The sequence below is a fragment of the Molossus molossus genome, unplaced genomic scaffold, assembly GCF_014108415.1.
Source record: "Molossus molossus isolate mMolMol1 unplaced genomic scaffold, mMolMol1.p scaffold_m16_p_8, whole genome shotgun sequence".
In the NCBI taxonomy this organism is placed as follows: Eukaryota; Metazoa; Chordata; class Mammalia; order Chiroptera; family Molossidae; genus Molossus; species Molossus molossus.
The window spans coordinates 94,987,344-95,003,204 of record NW_023425402.1 but is presented as its reverse complement, the minus strand read 5'-3'; the positions used below and the strand labels follow the sequence as shown (position 1 = coordinate 95,003,204).

The 15,861-nt window shown below is 38.6% G+C and overlaps 1 protein-coding gene across 2 annotated transcripts in view; it reads right to left on the bottom strand.

The window, feature by feature from the left end:
- The window catches only part of UTRN (utrophin), a 466,391-nt gene that overhangs the window by 23,934 nt on the left and 426,596 nt on the right, over nucleotides 1–15,861 (bottom strand). For both annotated transcript variants that reach the window (XM_036248256.1, XM_036248257.1), the window contains 4 exons: nucleotides 7,301–7,437; nucleotides 1,849–1,887; nucleotides 1,558–1,623; nucleotides 138–203 (listed from right to left, as the gene is read on the bottom strand). In XM_036248256.1, coding sequence (XP_036104149.1) covers nucleotides 138–203; nucleotides 1,558–1,623; nucleotides 1,849–1,887; nucleotides 7,301–7,437 — 308 coding nt within the window. The remainder of the gene's footprint in view (nucleotides 1–137; nucleotides 204–1,557; nucleotides 1,624–1,848; nucleotides 1,888–7,300; nucleotides 7,438–15,861) is intronic.

Below are 15,861 nucleotides of genomic sequence, written 5' to 3'. Positions count from 1 at the left end.
CTATGTAGACATTTTTGTAATCACACATCAGTTTTGATTGGGATCAAAATCCAGGGCCACGATTAGTGAAGATCATTTCCGACAGCCATAAGACCAGACCAGCCTACCGGGCAGCACTAATTCCATGAGTTACTTACACACTTCCTGTGGTAGAGCTGCTGTCAGTGAGGAAAGACCCATTAGTCCTTTCCATCTGGGCCAGTCTGAAAAATGAAAACAAGGAGGTTAGGCAAGGTGGCCACATGGGGTGTTGTCAACTGGAGGTACAGCCCCAGTCATTCTTAAACTGTCATAAAATCAAAATATAGAAAGGTTCAAATCTTCTAAAGATTGTGATATTAAAACAACATTTAATGTTGAGTTATGTTTCTATCACCACTGACTTAAGGCCTGTAGGTCTTTATCTTATACCATGTTCTACAGCTTCCCAATTGGCTTAGCCTCCTTGAGAGCTTGTTTGGAGGTTCTAGCAGGGGAGTACAGCTACTCGTACACCCTTGACTGAAGACCAGTCCTCTCCTCTGGGGGGAAGGTCGTCCTCTTCGACCGAGCTCACAGCTTCGGGAGGGACGCACATGGATCGGTTGAGGGAGGAGGGGGGACACCCACCTAGCCAGCCAGATCAGCCAAATCAACCCAGGCAATCACGGGGGTGACAGATGTCGCAGCCAGATCACCCTCACATCCTGGCTTGGCCTCCTAATTACCCGCCTAGACCCACAAATCCATCTTCACTCTCACACAAATCTGACTATGTTCCTTTCATGCTTCAAGACTCTCCACCACTCCCCCTTTACCTAAGGACATAATGCTGCTCCTCAGCAAGTGGGCCTTCATTATTGGACTCCAGCTTCTGTCTGTCCATCCACTCTTCATCCTCGACCCTTTCCCTACCTGCAGTTCTTTGCACAAGCCACGTTCTTGCCCAGCTCGATGCGTTTGAGAATACTTTCTCATTAGTCCAAGCCTGGCTTGTCCCAGAAATTCTCTTTGGCCAAGATCCAGCTCAAATGTTACTATTTTTATGGTGCTTGAACTAACCTTTTTAGGCATAGCTAGTTACTAGCACCACAGACACCTAGTATACATGTTTTTTGAAGTTTCTGCATACCATCAAGACCAGCTTATTCTTTATACTTTTGGGGGGAGAGGGGCTCTAAAATAAACCCCTGTACTAAAGCATTAGCATTTATTAATCACATATTGTAATTCATATGTGCACCATCTCCTGAGAACACTTTCAATCCCTACTTTCATTCAGTGAGACTGGGTTACATTGTCTAAATCCTGCTTGTGCAGTGTTTGGATTCTCATGAGCTCAATAATCACATGCTGCTGAGTTACTCTTTATACTCTTTATAGAGTGTGTAGCAGGTGTTTGGTAAAGTGCAAATTACCACATAGAAAGATGAGGGCCCCAATTCCAAATATAATGGAATTATGACTCCTACAAAGCAACATCCCTGAAGTCAAGGCACATTAATGGTATAGGATCAACACAGAAAAAGGTACATTCTGGGAGGCAGTGCAGCAAGGGCTCCTATAAAAGTTTCTTACCGTGTGGCATACTGTTCAATTCTTGAATGGGTATCATCATGAAACAGCTGAGGAGACTGTGAGGGGCTATAAAGGAAAATGCAAATAAACAGTTTTATACTGCATATTGATAGGTGTTCCTATTAGAAACGTTAGCTTAGTTAAATAATGAATTTGCCATGCAAAGAGACCACTAGGATTGTTACCCGGGAGGCAGAACTGTTATTTTAGAACAAGAGTTTAGTAATCACCCCCATGCTAACAAAACCGATCAGAACATCCTCTTCCGTATATGGAGCTGTAAATACTCACTCATAATGCTCCGGCCACATACTGATGAGTGTGATAGGACTGCAGAGAGGGGAGAGGGAAACAAAAGTCACAGAACAAACACTTTAGAGCAAATTAGACAAAAGCCGTGGGAGGGGAACATCTCAGTTGTCTTCCTCTGCTCTGTTAGGTCTCACCACCTAAAGTCAAGTCACAGAAGTCACTGTTTATTCTAGAGAAGATGCTGATATTTACGTGCCTACTGGGGCCTTTTCACAGATACTACGGGTATTTGTTATGGGACAGCAAATAAATCTTTAAATATTCTTATTGAAAACATGAGACAGAATGCTCCAAAATAGCTCAAAATTATAGAAACAATTTAAATATAATATTCCTATTATAATATAGTGAAGAAAGATGCAATCATATTTTTCTTTACCTTTCTGACCAAGGAATTTGGTCAGAAAGGTAAAGTTAAATACCAAAGACTATATTATATACTGATGGCAGAGTTGCAATAAGACTTTTCTGACTCTCTGTCCAATTTTATTTAAAAAAATATGTTCAATTTTAAAAGAAAACATTCATATCCAGGTGCACACCAAGTATCTCAACCTCACAGACAAATTGAAAAAAGACCTAACAACTAGATATCTCCCCTACACCCCATCAAAAACTTCACATTATCAATAAAACTGAAAACAACTTTTTAGATCATGTTACACTTTCTTCATACAAGATTTTATTCAGAAGTTCAATCTATGAAACTGATAAAAAAAAAAAAAAAAACTGGTTATGTTTGAATCGTGGCTTGGGTCTGGAACGTGATCATTCAGTATTACTCCTGGCCCTGAAATCCCCATGTCCGTGAAATACCTTTTTGAAAACAACTGGTCCTAATTAAAAGCTAGCTCAAACTCTAACTTTTTTTTTGGTGAGTGTGGAAATTTAAAAGTCTAAAATAAAGAAAATCAGTTCTCTAATTAAATAAAGTCTCCTACAAAAGTCAATGCTGATTGAAACAATGAAGAAGGAAAGCTGAATTATTTTCATTCTACTTGATTCTCCTAAATCTATTATACATACATACTAAAGAAAAAGTTAATGATCTCATCTCCTAGTGGGAGGCACACGTTGATGTCTAAATAGCACAGACTAAAAAGGGATAGAAGGTCATCTTATTGGGATGAAAAACTGAGAGTCTTTGAACCTGCTTTCAAAACCAGGCATTTATCCAGTCTGTGTTTGTCAGAATATTTATATTGTAAATAGACTTAATTATCCATGGATAAAACAGACACAAGAACAATGAAACAATACTGTACTATTCAATAGTCTTTTTACATGATTACTTTTCATTAACTCCAAAATACAGATGTTAAATGTCAGGTGAATGGTTTGCTACACACGTTCCAAAAAATTGTAACTGCTTGAGAGATTATTTCTGCAATTCAAGGGTATCACAGCATTTACCGTGAGCTTTAAACACAAGAAAAATATGTGTTTTTTAAGAGCCTTGATTGAACTTGGAAAGGCTTGGTGAAACGGCGTGGCTGCTCTCGGGAAGTTAACGCGGAGAGCACAGGCGTGCTTCACAGAACTAAGATACGGATGCCAGAGACAGAAAGCTGAACTGAAGCGTTTCTCAAACCGTCTTCTTATATACTGAAACATTTTCTAAGAAAAGAAATAAAGAGTTGAAAAATTAAACTTAAGGCTTCATTGACTTCAAAGTAGTTTGATTTGTAGGGGGAAAAAAACCACCCTTAAGTGATAAGCTTTTTCATTTAACTCTGGAAGGAAAAGAAAGAAAAGGAGCCTGGCCGGTATGGTTCAGTGGTTGAGCGTCGACCCCTGCACCCAGAGGTCACCGGTTCTATTCCTGGTCAGGGCACATGCCCAGGTTGTGGGCCAAATCCCCAGTGGGGGGCATGCAGGAGACGGCCAATCGATGTTCTCTCTCTTCGATGTTTCTCTCTCTCTGTCTAAAATCAATAAAGAAAAAATATTTTAAGAAAAAAGAAAAAGAAGAAGGCAATATTCTCTATGATTAAATGGGGTTAAACATAAGATCGATCTGCGTGTTAGCCTAGATTTAATAAGGCCTCCCCCTGCTCCAGAGTGGAGGCTGAACAAGGTGTTCTGATTAATCACACACTGAATATGCAAGGAATTAGACACCACTCAATATACTCAACAGTATACGAACTATAACCCAGACTTGCTTTGAAGAACTTTGTGACTCTTTTAGTGTTTGAAATTCTGAACAGACGGCTCCTTATGTTTCCAGCCTTTTGCTTTCTTAAATCCCCTTGTCCCAGAGCAGGGTAAGTGGGGTCCCCTCATCGCGAGCATGTAAACCTTCGATGGTTCCTGACCGCTCTCGGGATAAACTCCAAACAGCCTGGTGTGGCTTGTGAGGCCCTTCATCCGGTGGTCTCTGACTCTTTCTCCACTCTCATGCTTGTCACGATTCCCAGCTTCCCACCCCAGTTTTGAAAATAATCTTGACACTGGGCCTTTGAAAACGTTTCCTCGCTGGAAACTCTCCCTTTCCTGCTCCCACACCAAGCACTGAATGTTTGGCCTTACATCTTTCAGGTTTCAGGTCAGCTGCTGCTTCCTCCCAGGCCAGGGCTCCCATGGCCATAACCACACTGACGAGGAGCTCGTTTTTGCTGCGGTAAGAATCTTAAAAGCCCGTGTAATTTATCTATTCCATCTTAGCCAATGTCAGGGACAGGTGTCTACATTAATTCTTTAAAATTCAGAGAAACCAACCTAACTTTTTAGCCAATAACAATCTCTCACAATTCTCAAATTGCTTTTGCCACTATTTTAGCTTGTTTTTCAGGTCTATTTTCAACGGTCACTTTTTAACCAAACTCTACTCATTTATTTTGATTTATTGTTTGAGAAATCCTGCAAAGATATAAAATTAACGGAATACCTAGGCATGAGTTTGTTTACCTTCCTTTAGAAATAACTGATTTCCCCCATAAATCCCCTCCATATGTGCAAGTATAATTACGGGATAGAGGATAAGATATTAAATTTTGCAGTGATAAAAGAGAAAGAAGAAGAAAATTCTAATCAGCTTCATAAATAACTTCAACACATTTACCACTTCACTGGTTTTTCTCCAATGTTCTCCTCCCACAAATAGGAGAATAAACAAAATCAAACTTTTTTACTACCCACTCACATAAATTGTTACACTAGAAGATTAAGCGGCCTTGTACTAGAAAGGGCTCAGCAGAAAAATGAACTATAGAGCAAGTACAAGAACACGTTTCTGGATTTAAAAAAGAAGAAAATCTGCCCACTCTAAATAGTAGCTCATAAATCTTTTTCAAAATGCATCTTGTGACATCTGATTTAATCTTCTACTCCTCTTCTTTCTCTTGTTTTCTTCTCACTGAAAGTGCTGGTTAATTTATGTTAGACAAAATGAAGCATTTTCAGACTTACAGCCAGAAATCCTACCACAAAATTTTTGGCATGCCTTTTCTGATTTTTACTTTGAGTCACTCAGAATAGAATGATGGATGTCAATGATTATTTTGACACTGAAAGGCAAATTATCAAAACTGCGTAGAAGGAGTTTAAAAGATCTATTTATGTGCACGGTTAATAACAAGGATATACGTATTTGAGGCACAAAATGCCGATGATTTATCAAAAGGTACATCGTGAGTTCAAACTATCAATTATTCCATACATAAAACTAGTGCCATAACTCTGTGCTTCAAGCAGCTACTCCAAAGGTTAGTTAGGTCTCATGTCAAGAGTAGTAAAATTTTTTCTTTATCCTTAAGTGTTCAGCCCAGTTACACTACATATTAGATAGTAAGACAAATAATAATGGATTATCATACAACCTAATGAAGAAAAGGACAAACATATACCCACAAAAAGAGGACCAAAAATCTACCTTTCCTAAGGATTTAAGTATTTGAATAGCTCTCTCTGAACTGTAATTGCTTATTAAAATTTGTTCTAAAATGTAGTGTTGAAAAAAATGACTGGAAGGCATATATCTCATATATCTTAATTGCATACAGTTGGATATCAAGCAAAGTTATTGAAAAGTTTGATTTTTTTCCATATGATTTAAATGTACATGGTATTTTTAGACCTGTTTGCATATACAGCTGCATTATATTTCTTTCTATATGCACACCATATTACCTGTAGCAAGATAAAGACATCTATTATAGTTAGTTGCAGTCTTTCTTCTACATTTTAGCAGTTCCACAGTAAGTAAAAAAATACATTTGCCATTAATGTATCAAAGCCCGTGGTCTACATGGAGGAAAAAAAATCAGGCTAAATAATCTATCCCTCTATTTTGATATCTTTGAGACACGCAATGTCACAATACACTGGACTATTATTGTCCTCAGATTAAGTCTCTATGAGTTTTGAAAGTTAAATAAAGTTTGACTTCTCAAAAATTGTACTTGAAACTGTTTTTATACTTTTTTTCTACAATTTTTTTTCTACTGTATAATGCAAAAAACTCCACACATCACACTTCTGACCTTATCTTATAATCATTTGAGGCCATCTTTCTGGAACAAGAACCTCAGTATCCTTTACAACTGGGAACTCTGGTGATGACTAGCAATTAAAGTTAATTTTCTCCAAGATTCAGGCTCGCGCGCGCGCGTGCACACACACACACACACACACACACACTTACTTTGGCAGGCATATTTATGCTCATATTTTAAAGATTCAAAGATTTAAATCATATTCATTTTTTATCTTGATATATAATTGTTTAGTAATTTAAAATTACTTCTTGCATTTGTTCTGCTCATTTTCAAAATTCGTCATCTCAGGCTCTAAATTGTTATTTTTCTTTGCTTTAATATCCAATAGTAATTTTGTTACCTTGAAATTTTGTTTCATTTATGCTTGTAAGCTCAAATTATAAAATTTAAAGAAGCTGTATCTATTTTATATACTATATAAAGCTATCTCAAGTTTCTGTCATGTTCAAGAAAACAAAAATTAAAAATGTAATATTGGATTTTGATGAGATTTTAGCATAGGTAAATATAGATTAAGTATTATTACCATTATATTAAAAGTATATAGGTGTGAAACATACTATAAGAAATAGTAAAACATCCCCCAAAGAGGGAAAATGGAAAATAAATAAAATAATGAAAGAACACAATTTGCTTTAAGTATTTTTAGAAGGAAAAGAGATAACCTATGCAAAGGCTAACACATTAACACATTGCAAAATTTAGGAACAAGTGCAAAATTAAACGCAAAAGTTTGGCTGCATGTCCAAAGCAAACAGTAAAAATTCAACTTGTGAAGATTGATTTTGAGTTTAATTTACCTTCTTTAAAATGAAACATTTTACCAAAACACAAATTGTTTTAGGTATCAAACAATTCCTGTGTCACCAACATAATAAAAGACACTATCAGATATAAGTGCATAGAAGTTCTAATATTAAAATCAAACTTACGTCTCTAAGTTGTCACCTTCGAGAACCGTCTGAACGGGCAGGTAGCCAAGCCGAGGATGTTTGGCAAAGTATTTCTTTGATCTGAACTTATTCTTCAGGACCTTTGTGAAGTCTCGTACATCCTCCCCAGATGTTGTCTATGAGGTTGAAAAAAATTACACTTCTCTCATTAAAATGGAAGGAAATAACTTTCTACAATAAATTAGATCAGATAAATTAATACAATTACATGACAACAGTTTCGGTAACTTTATGTTTTAAAAACTTGCCCAAAAAGTAAAATTAGCTTTGGAAATTTTACTGAGTGATTTCTATTTATAAAAAAGTTGAAGTTTACTATTAAACACTTAGGGATGATGAAGTAGCATGGTTGATACATGGTTCTAACTAAGGTGAAGAAATGAGAGTGATCTATATAGCCTATGCTGACTACACACAAACTACTAATACTGTGTCTGGAACAAGAGGAATAATAAGAGACAGAGAGCAGCGCCACAGTCCTACTCTACACAGTAAAAAATACTTCGTCCTTCCCAACCATACAAACTGTGGACTAAATCTTTATTTTCATTTCTTACTTTTACTAAATGTATTGGTGCAACATTGGTTAATAAAAGCATATAGTTTTTACGTGTACAATTCTATAATACATCATCTGTATACTGTACTGTGTGTTAACCATCCAAAGTCAAGTGTCGTTCCATCAGCATTTATGCCCCTTTTACCCTCTTCCACCTTCCTCTCACCCCTTTATCTTTGGTGCTAAGATTTATCCAGGCAGAATAGGATAAATAAGCAGAATATAATTGGGAGTAAAGAAGGACGTTTTTAGAGAAGAAAAGCCTGGGACTGAGAATAAAGCCAAGAGGACATATCCCCTACCCTAAAGGACATTTAGGCCTTTTAGGATGGGTATGACAACTGCAGATCATAAAGTTTATGAGTATACCCTGAAATGTTTTGGTAAAGAAAACAAAAGAAAAGAAGCTTTTCATGACAGAAATGTAAAAAGAAGGCCCCCATGCAAGGATAAGCACTTATGACCCAATTTATTTCTATGTCTGCTCTTAACACATTGTTAACATACAGGGAAATAATACAGTAATGGGCTCCAGTTTTTACTTGGGCCATCTCCATCTGGCAGCATGAAGTTTTCACTTCTTAGGTCAGTGGTTTGCAAGCCATATCCAGGTTTTCAACTGAGTGGGGGAAGTAGGGAAGAAAAGGCCACATGCACAAGCTACCAGGCTGCTTACCCAGTCCGGCCCAGTCAGTGCAGTGTGCAACACAGTGTTTTTTAGTATATTCATAGAACTGTGCAAATATCACCTCTAGGCAATTCCAGAACCCTCTCATCACCCCAAAAGGAAACCTATACCCATTAGCAGCTATTCTCCCTCACTCACTGTCTCCTCCCCTCAACTCACTCACTGGCCACCACTAATCTACTTTCTCTTTCTATGTATTTGTCTATTCTGGATATTTCTTATAAATAGAATCATACAATATGTATTTTGTTTGTTTGTTTATGACAAGCCTCTTTCACTTGGCATTAATGTTCTTCTAGCTTATCTATATTTGTGATTTAACATGAACTCCTGCTTGGGAAAACGTGACACATCATTCCAAAAGTGCAAATCCAATTCCATATGATACACTCTTCAGCAAAATATATATTTAGGACATGAAAAAACAAAGCAAAATCAACCAATCAACAAATAACCAACATCTATGTGCCTTCCAAAAAGTTATAGCAGGGGCTGGGATTAAATCTTAGTTTCTGATATAATGCCCAAATTTAATATTTGAAAAAAGTTCATTCTCATACAGAAATGCCACATTTTTATTTCATCAATTTTCATTTCAAGGGAAAAAAAAACAAAAAACTACCACCAACAGTTGTAATCAAAAGGCACTAAATGCATGGCCATAAACTTTACGCAATATTAAAAGAAAAAGCAAAAAGTAATTCATCCTATGGGACCAGATATTCTCTTCAGGTCAGCAGAACGTAATTCTTTAGTTGGAATAGAACCAAGAAAATGAAGTAAGTCTATTTTCTCACCAAAAACTTTAAAAGATATTTATACACATTTGGTCAAATTTGCTATGAAACCACAGTTCCTAATATTTCTCTGTTTCAAAACACTAGAGCAATGGTTTGGTAAAAAATGAAAAAGAGGACCAACCAGTTATCATAATGAATACAAGCAAACTCAGTTTTGTCTTTATGCTAGTTATAATACTTGTTCTTTCTCTTTTCTAAGCAAATAGCTATTTATATCATAATATGAAGATGAAATTGAAAGGATAATTCATTACTACACTAATTATCCAATATTTTTAGATGATCTATGTATTTCTTGAAAGACTAGGTTTTCGTTTACTGCTGTTAGAAGAGAAATGAGAGCAAGAGATTTTGCAGATCTCATGAGATGAAACGAGGGTAACATACTGGCATGGAACTCTGCACCTTACTAACAGCCTTCCTTCAAACTCCTTTCCCGTCAAGGGCAGTGAGATCGTCGTCACGTTTATGACCCGTAAGGACACCGACACTAAGGCTTTCAAGGATTCAGACTTACAAGGTCAGCGAGGAGAAAGCTGCTCTTGCAAACCTGCGACTTTTCACCATATGTCACTTCCAGAAAAACGCACGGTTTTAAGTCATGTAAGAGAAAAAACCATAGCCGTCGCCTAAAAATATCTACGATTGCATTCTGAATTTCCCCTTCATTCTAAATCAAGTACTGCTAAAATGCCCTGTGGCTGAAATTTGTAAAATTGTATTGAAATGTCCAATCTACATGAGATAGACCTCTGCATCTAGGGAAGAAAGAAAAATTAAAGTTTCTAGCTCCTTGACCATCCAGAGAGAACTACTTTTAAACGTCTGTGGCTGGCTCTTCCCATTTTTGAGCCTTCCCTATTTCCGGCCCCACCCCTCTGTAGCCCTATTACTGTGCCTTCCCTCCTACTTCCGGTCCCGCCCCTCTGTAGCCCCATTTCCGGTCTTCCCTCCTACTTCCGGCCCCGCCCCTCTGTAGCCCCATTTCCGGTCTTCCCTCCTACTTCCGTCCCCGCCCCTCTGTAGCCCCATTTCGGGCATTCCCTGCTCTTTCCGGTCTACCCTCCTATTTCCAGCCCTGCCCCTCTTTAGTCCAATTTCCCACCTACTTCCGGCCCCGCCCCTGTACAGTCCCACTTCCCGCCTACCCTCCTATTTCCGGCCCCACCCCTCTGTAGCCGGACGCAGCAGGAACCAGCTCGAGCTACAATGGCTGCAGCTAGGGAGGACATGCCCTACCACGGCCATGCTCACAGAGGGCCCCACAACAGCATGTGCAGCTTCGCCAGCATGGCGTGGAGAGCCTGTCCGCCACGTCGCGGCCCTCGGGGTGGCAAGGACCCACAGCGAGCTTCTGCCCTCCTTACAGACGTCACCTCCGATGAGGATGAGGTCCTCCGGGCCCCAGCGGGAGAGCTGGGGACCCTCACCACTCCGGAACCTGAGCTCAGATGACACCCCCTGGTGTAGCGTTCCCAGCTGGGAGAGTTGCCCAGGTGCTGCAGCTGGACAACGTCAGAGTGAGGCCGTCCCCAGGTTTTCTGGCCTGTTCCCGAAACGTAGGACTCGGTAGGTGGCAGGCAGGGGAGGCGTTGTGAATATCGCCCAGCTCCTGCCCCAGGAGGGTGGAGGCCCTGGTGATGCCCACCCTGCACCAGGCTGCAGAGGGCAAGGCCTGGCGCGTCTCATACAGGGTGGCCGACGAGTTCACAGAGCTCCAGAAAACTGGGCGGCCTGACAGCACCGAGAGGGACCTGGGCCCCACCTTCCAGAACCCAATGGAAGACTGAGGCTTAGGGGAGGGCCACAGCCTCCAACAAGGTGGAAGAAGCCTGTTGAAATCTCCCAGCCAACTATCAAAAAAATGTGATCGTGACCCAGAACTTGCCCTGCGCCAAGGAGCTGGCGTCAGATGCCAACCAATTTCCCCAGTAACAAACTGGTTTCCTATCCTTCAAAGATGCCCTTTTTTGGTTATTTTTTAAATATCACGAATTCATAGATTTTTAACATATTTGATAGGTTTTGATCTATTGCAGTTATTACAATTACTATAGCTCATCTTAGGCCAATAGGAGCCTCTTCCAGTTGGTCCCATTTAGCTTAACCTCTACAGATGACAATATATTTAATGTGCTCCACCAGTCCTTAGAATGTTGTTTCTCTAGTATTTGGTTTGAAGCCTGGTCTCTAACAGATTCCTTAAGAGGTTCTTGTAGGACCAATATACCACTTGAGTTCTTGCATATTGATGACAGTTTTCCTCTGTACTTTGCTAGATACAAGAAGGTTGGTTTTTCTCAATATAAAATCATTGCTTTTCGCATTTTTTCCTTTGATTATTTAACTGTCTTTCTGTTTTTAAGTCATGTTTTTCCGTTTGTTTTAAATGACCAAAGGATTTTTTTCTTTTACTTTACAGTCCAGTCATTTTACCAGAATATGCTCCAGTGTTGATCATTCTGAGTCAGTGTTCTCAGGCATGTGACTCTTTCAGTATATTACTTAACTTTTTCTTTTTTGATGAGGGTGGGGGGAGAAAAGTTTTCCTTGAGTTTTTTAGTTTTTTTTCTGTTTTACTTTGGGTTTCTTCTTCAGGGATCCTATTATCCATAACTTCTTTTTTTTTTTTTTTTTTTGGCCTATCTGCAATGTGCATTTGTCGTTTTCTCTTGAATCTTTTTATTGCTTTATTTTTTAAGTTTTAAAATGTGCCTCTTATTGACCTTCTGTTTATTTTAAGGTATTTATCTGTTCTGTCTATTAAGACTAAAATTAGTTTTAATTTCTGAAATGTTTTCTTTTCTTATTGTTAATTCTTTCCTGAGTTCTGTCACCTCATTTTTGAGATTTTCCAATTCTGATGTCTTTCATGTCTTTTATCATTATCTTAAAGGTTTATGCTTATTTTCAAATAATAGGTTAGTTTGGACCTGTTCAATGAGCACCTATTTCGGTCATGCTATATTTACAGTGACAGTATTTTGTTCTCTTTTTCTTATAATTGCTTTATGTGAGAGTTGATCTTGATACATTTTGTTGCTCAATTTTTTTTTTTTTTCCTGAAGTGAGTTTTCCTAAACTTTGAGAAAGAAGTAGAGTTCAGGAAAGCTTTTCTAACTTCACAGAACTCCCTCTTCTTTAGCTTTTGTGGGGTATTCAAAAATAGGGCACTTATATTTGGGGATTTCCTGGCCCCGGCCCCTGCTCTGGACTAAACCAGTTTTTTCGTTCATCTCTTGCTCTGACCTGCGGTTGGCACCACCCCTAACGGTTTACCCGGTGAGAGGCTCCTTCCTGGACGAAAGGCCTGGTGGCTCAGGTCTGAAAGCGCCAGAGGCCCAGGGCACGCCCGCACCTTAAGACCTTCACACTGGGGCTCCCTCCAGGTTCACAGCCCTGCTCCCAAACTAGCGCTTTGAGCTCTCCACTGGAAACCTGTTGCCTGTCTTGGGGTCCTCCAGTTCTCGGGCGCTCGCTTCCTTCTATTTCCTCTTGCAGGTTTTGTGACTGTTGGTGGCTTGTCTCAAATCACATTTATTTTGGGGATATCTCGTTACCTAGTTTTGCTGTAAATGTTGCCCATGGGTTTGGTTTTGCTGTCTAGTTGCTCTCTGGGCAACTACTTTACAAAATGGGAAGAAAATGGCAAAGGTAAAAAGAGACTGAAAAACACTAAAGCCTCCACTACCTCCATCTTTCCAAATCCTTCTGCAGTGATTTGTAGCACGTAAGAACTCACATATGCAATGAAAAGTGTTCCTTAAATTGATATTTTGGAAAACTAATGAAGGTGAGTCATTTTGAAAAACATGTTAGAATTAAACCTGCACGTAACACTGTGGGCATGTGAGTACTCGAAATCATACTTTCCTCTGCTATGTTGCTCTTAAGTAAAAGTGAGATATCAATGAAAATTTATTGGGCAATAAGAAGTAATTAGTTCTCACCCTAGCTGGTTCGGCTCAGCAGTTAGAGTGTCAGCTCGTGAACCAGAGGGTCCTGGGTTCAGTTCCACTAAGGGCACATACCTCAGTTGCAGTATGTCCCCAACCCTGGTTGGGGTCCTGTGGGTGGCAGCTGGTCAATGTGTCTCTCACATCGATGTTTCTCTCTCTCTTTCTCCCCTGCCCACTCTATCTGAAGATAAATACAAAAAAAAAAAAAATGTCCTTGGGTGAGGATAAAAAAAAATAAGTAATTAGTTCTCAACTTGCTCCCAACAAACTGATACAAATAAATAAAATATTTTAAAGGTTTTGCTGAATTATAAATGTACCCACAAATAATTCTATCCATGTAACTTTCTACCAAAACCTAAAAAAGTCTTGTGTAAGCTGGAATGAGATGATTTTTTTTCTTGAGTTCTATTTTCTAACCGATGTCGAGAGTGGTTTAAATTTTTCTTCATTTTATTCCTTGATTGAGAAAAAACATAGACATCATAAAGAGTAAAATTTAGTCTGTCTTTTGCTTGTGTTTGTATATCTACATGTAAATGCACTTGTATGATTCTACATCCCTGTTCATATTTCAAACCATGTATTCTTACCATAAATGCTGACACCTATGCACTATTGAACTTCAAAAGCATTGACCTGGCTGGTTTGGATCAGCGGTTAGAACATCAGCTCGCGGACAAGAGAATCCCAGGTTTGATTCCTGCTAAGGGCACGTACCTCAGTTGCAGTTTGTCCCCGGCCCCAGTTGGGGTCGTGTGGGTGACAACCACTGGATTTGTCTGTCTCACATTGATGTTTCTCTCTCTCTCCCTCCTGCTGTATCTCAAGATAAAAATGCAGAAATGTCCTCCGGTGAGGATAAAAAAAAAAGTATTGATATATGACTGAAAATCTTTTCCTTCTCATTAATGTGAAGCACGAGGAGCAATACAGCTAAAGGTGCAAAAAATCTAGACTCCAGAAATGCTAACCTTCACAATCTTAGAGCCAAATAGGTTCACGAATAGATTGTTTTATTATTTCAACTCAAAAATCTCCTTCAACAAAGATCCACAAAGCGAAACATAAAAGGGGGGGATTACAATGATGCCAAATAAACTAAAGGCCAAAATTTGCAATTACTTAGCAATTTAAGCAAAACACCAAAAAGAACTGCAAATAAAGAAACAAAACCATATTGATTTAAATCTCCCCTGAATTTTTTTGTTCAGTTCATAACTTAGGATGGCAGTACTAATTACTTAATAAATACATCATATTTTTAACTGTCAACTACAAATATGAATAAGTTATGTATAGAGAAAAAGAAGTACAAAGAGGAAAATCAAGGTTGTATAAGAAACGACACAGTCATTTAGCATGAATAGAATAATTAAACATTATTATTTGGATCATGCATAAGTGCAGAAACCATGGTTGAATAGCACCCTCATTAGCAAGATTTCTTAAATATAGAAATCAGTATTCCTACATGGATATGCATACTGCTAAAGAGTACATTTAATTTTAGAACTTATTTTAAAGACATTCCAATAGTTTTTAAAAACTGTAAAGCAACTTTTCAGTTTCACTGATTGTTAACAAGTTAAAATTCAGACATACTCAGTTCCATGGTCAGTATGAAATCATTAGGATAACCTCGGAGCTTTTTTTAAGTTCTAATGGAAAAATATGAAACTAATAAATTAGAATTAATTAACAGAATCACCAAGGTGTCAAGAATAAGTAGGATAATAAGTCATCCAAAGTAAAATGGATTGGGGCCAAACCTCTCCTTAAAAGCTAACAATAGACTCTAAATGAACTCAGCTTCTTGGGGAAACAATGTAAGGTGGGCATGAACTGAAATCGCAATGATGCTGCATTTTTAGTATATTGGTAAACATCTCAAGTCTCATCTGAAGAAGCAAGACTGCCAAAAAACAAACGATACCAACTCAGTGTCGAGCTTTCCAAAGGATGAGTCAGCATTTTCTCGTGTCTGATTTGTACAGTCTTCTGCATAGGGCATATTGATGCTAGCAGGGCTGGGCAGAAGAGGACAACACGGCTATTTTCACTTTTTCTCTTTGTTCTTTGGCTTTGGCTTGTTTCTTCCCAACAACATATAGTTTATTTTTATTTTTATTTTTATTTTATTTTATTTTATTTTTTTATCCTCACCCGAGGACATTTTTCCAGTTTTTTGTACAGATAGAGTGGGAGGGGGAGAGAGGAAGAGAGAGAGAAACATCAATGTGAAGGAACACATCGAGTGGCTGCCACCTGCACGACCAACCAGGGCTGGGGACAAACTGCAACCGAGGTATGCGCCCTTAGCAGGAACCGAACCCGGGTCTCTCCGGACCACAGGCCGACGCTCTAACCGCTGAGCCAAACCGGCCAGGGCCATATAGTTTATTTTTTAAAAGATGTGATTTTACTTTAAACTTTCAAAAGAAAATCTTTTATTTATTTATTTTTTTCCATTAAAGAACTATGATTTTAGTACAGTTTCTGCAAACCCTGGAAATATTTGGTTTATTTCTCCA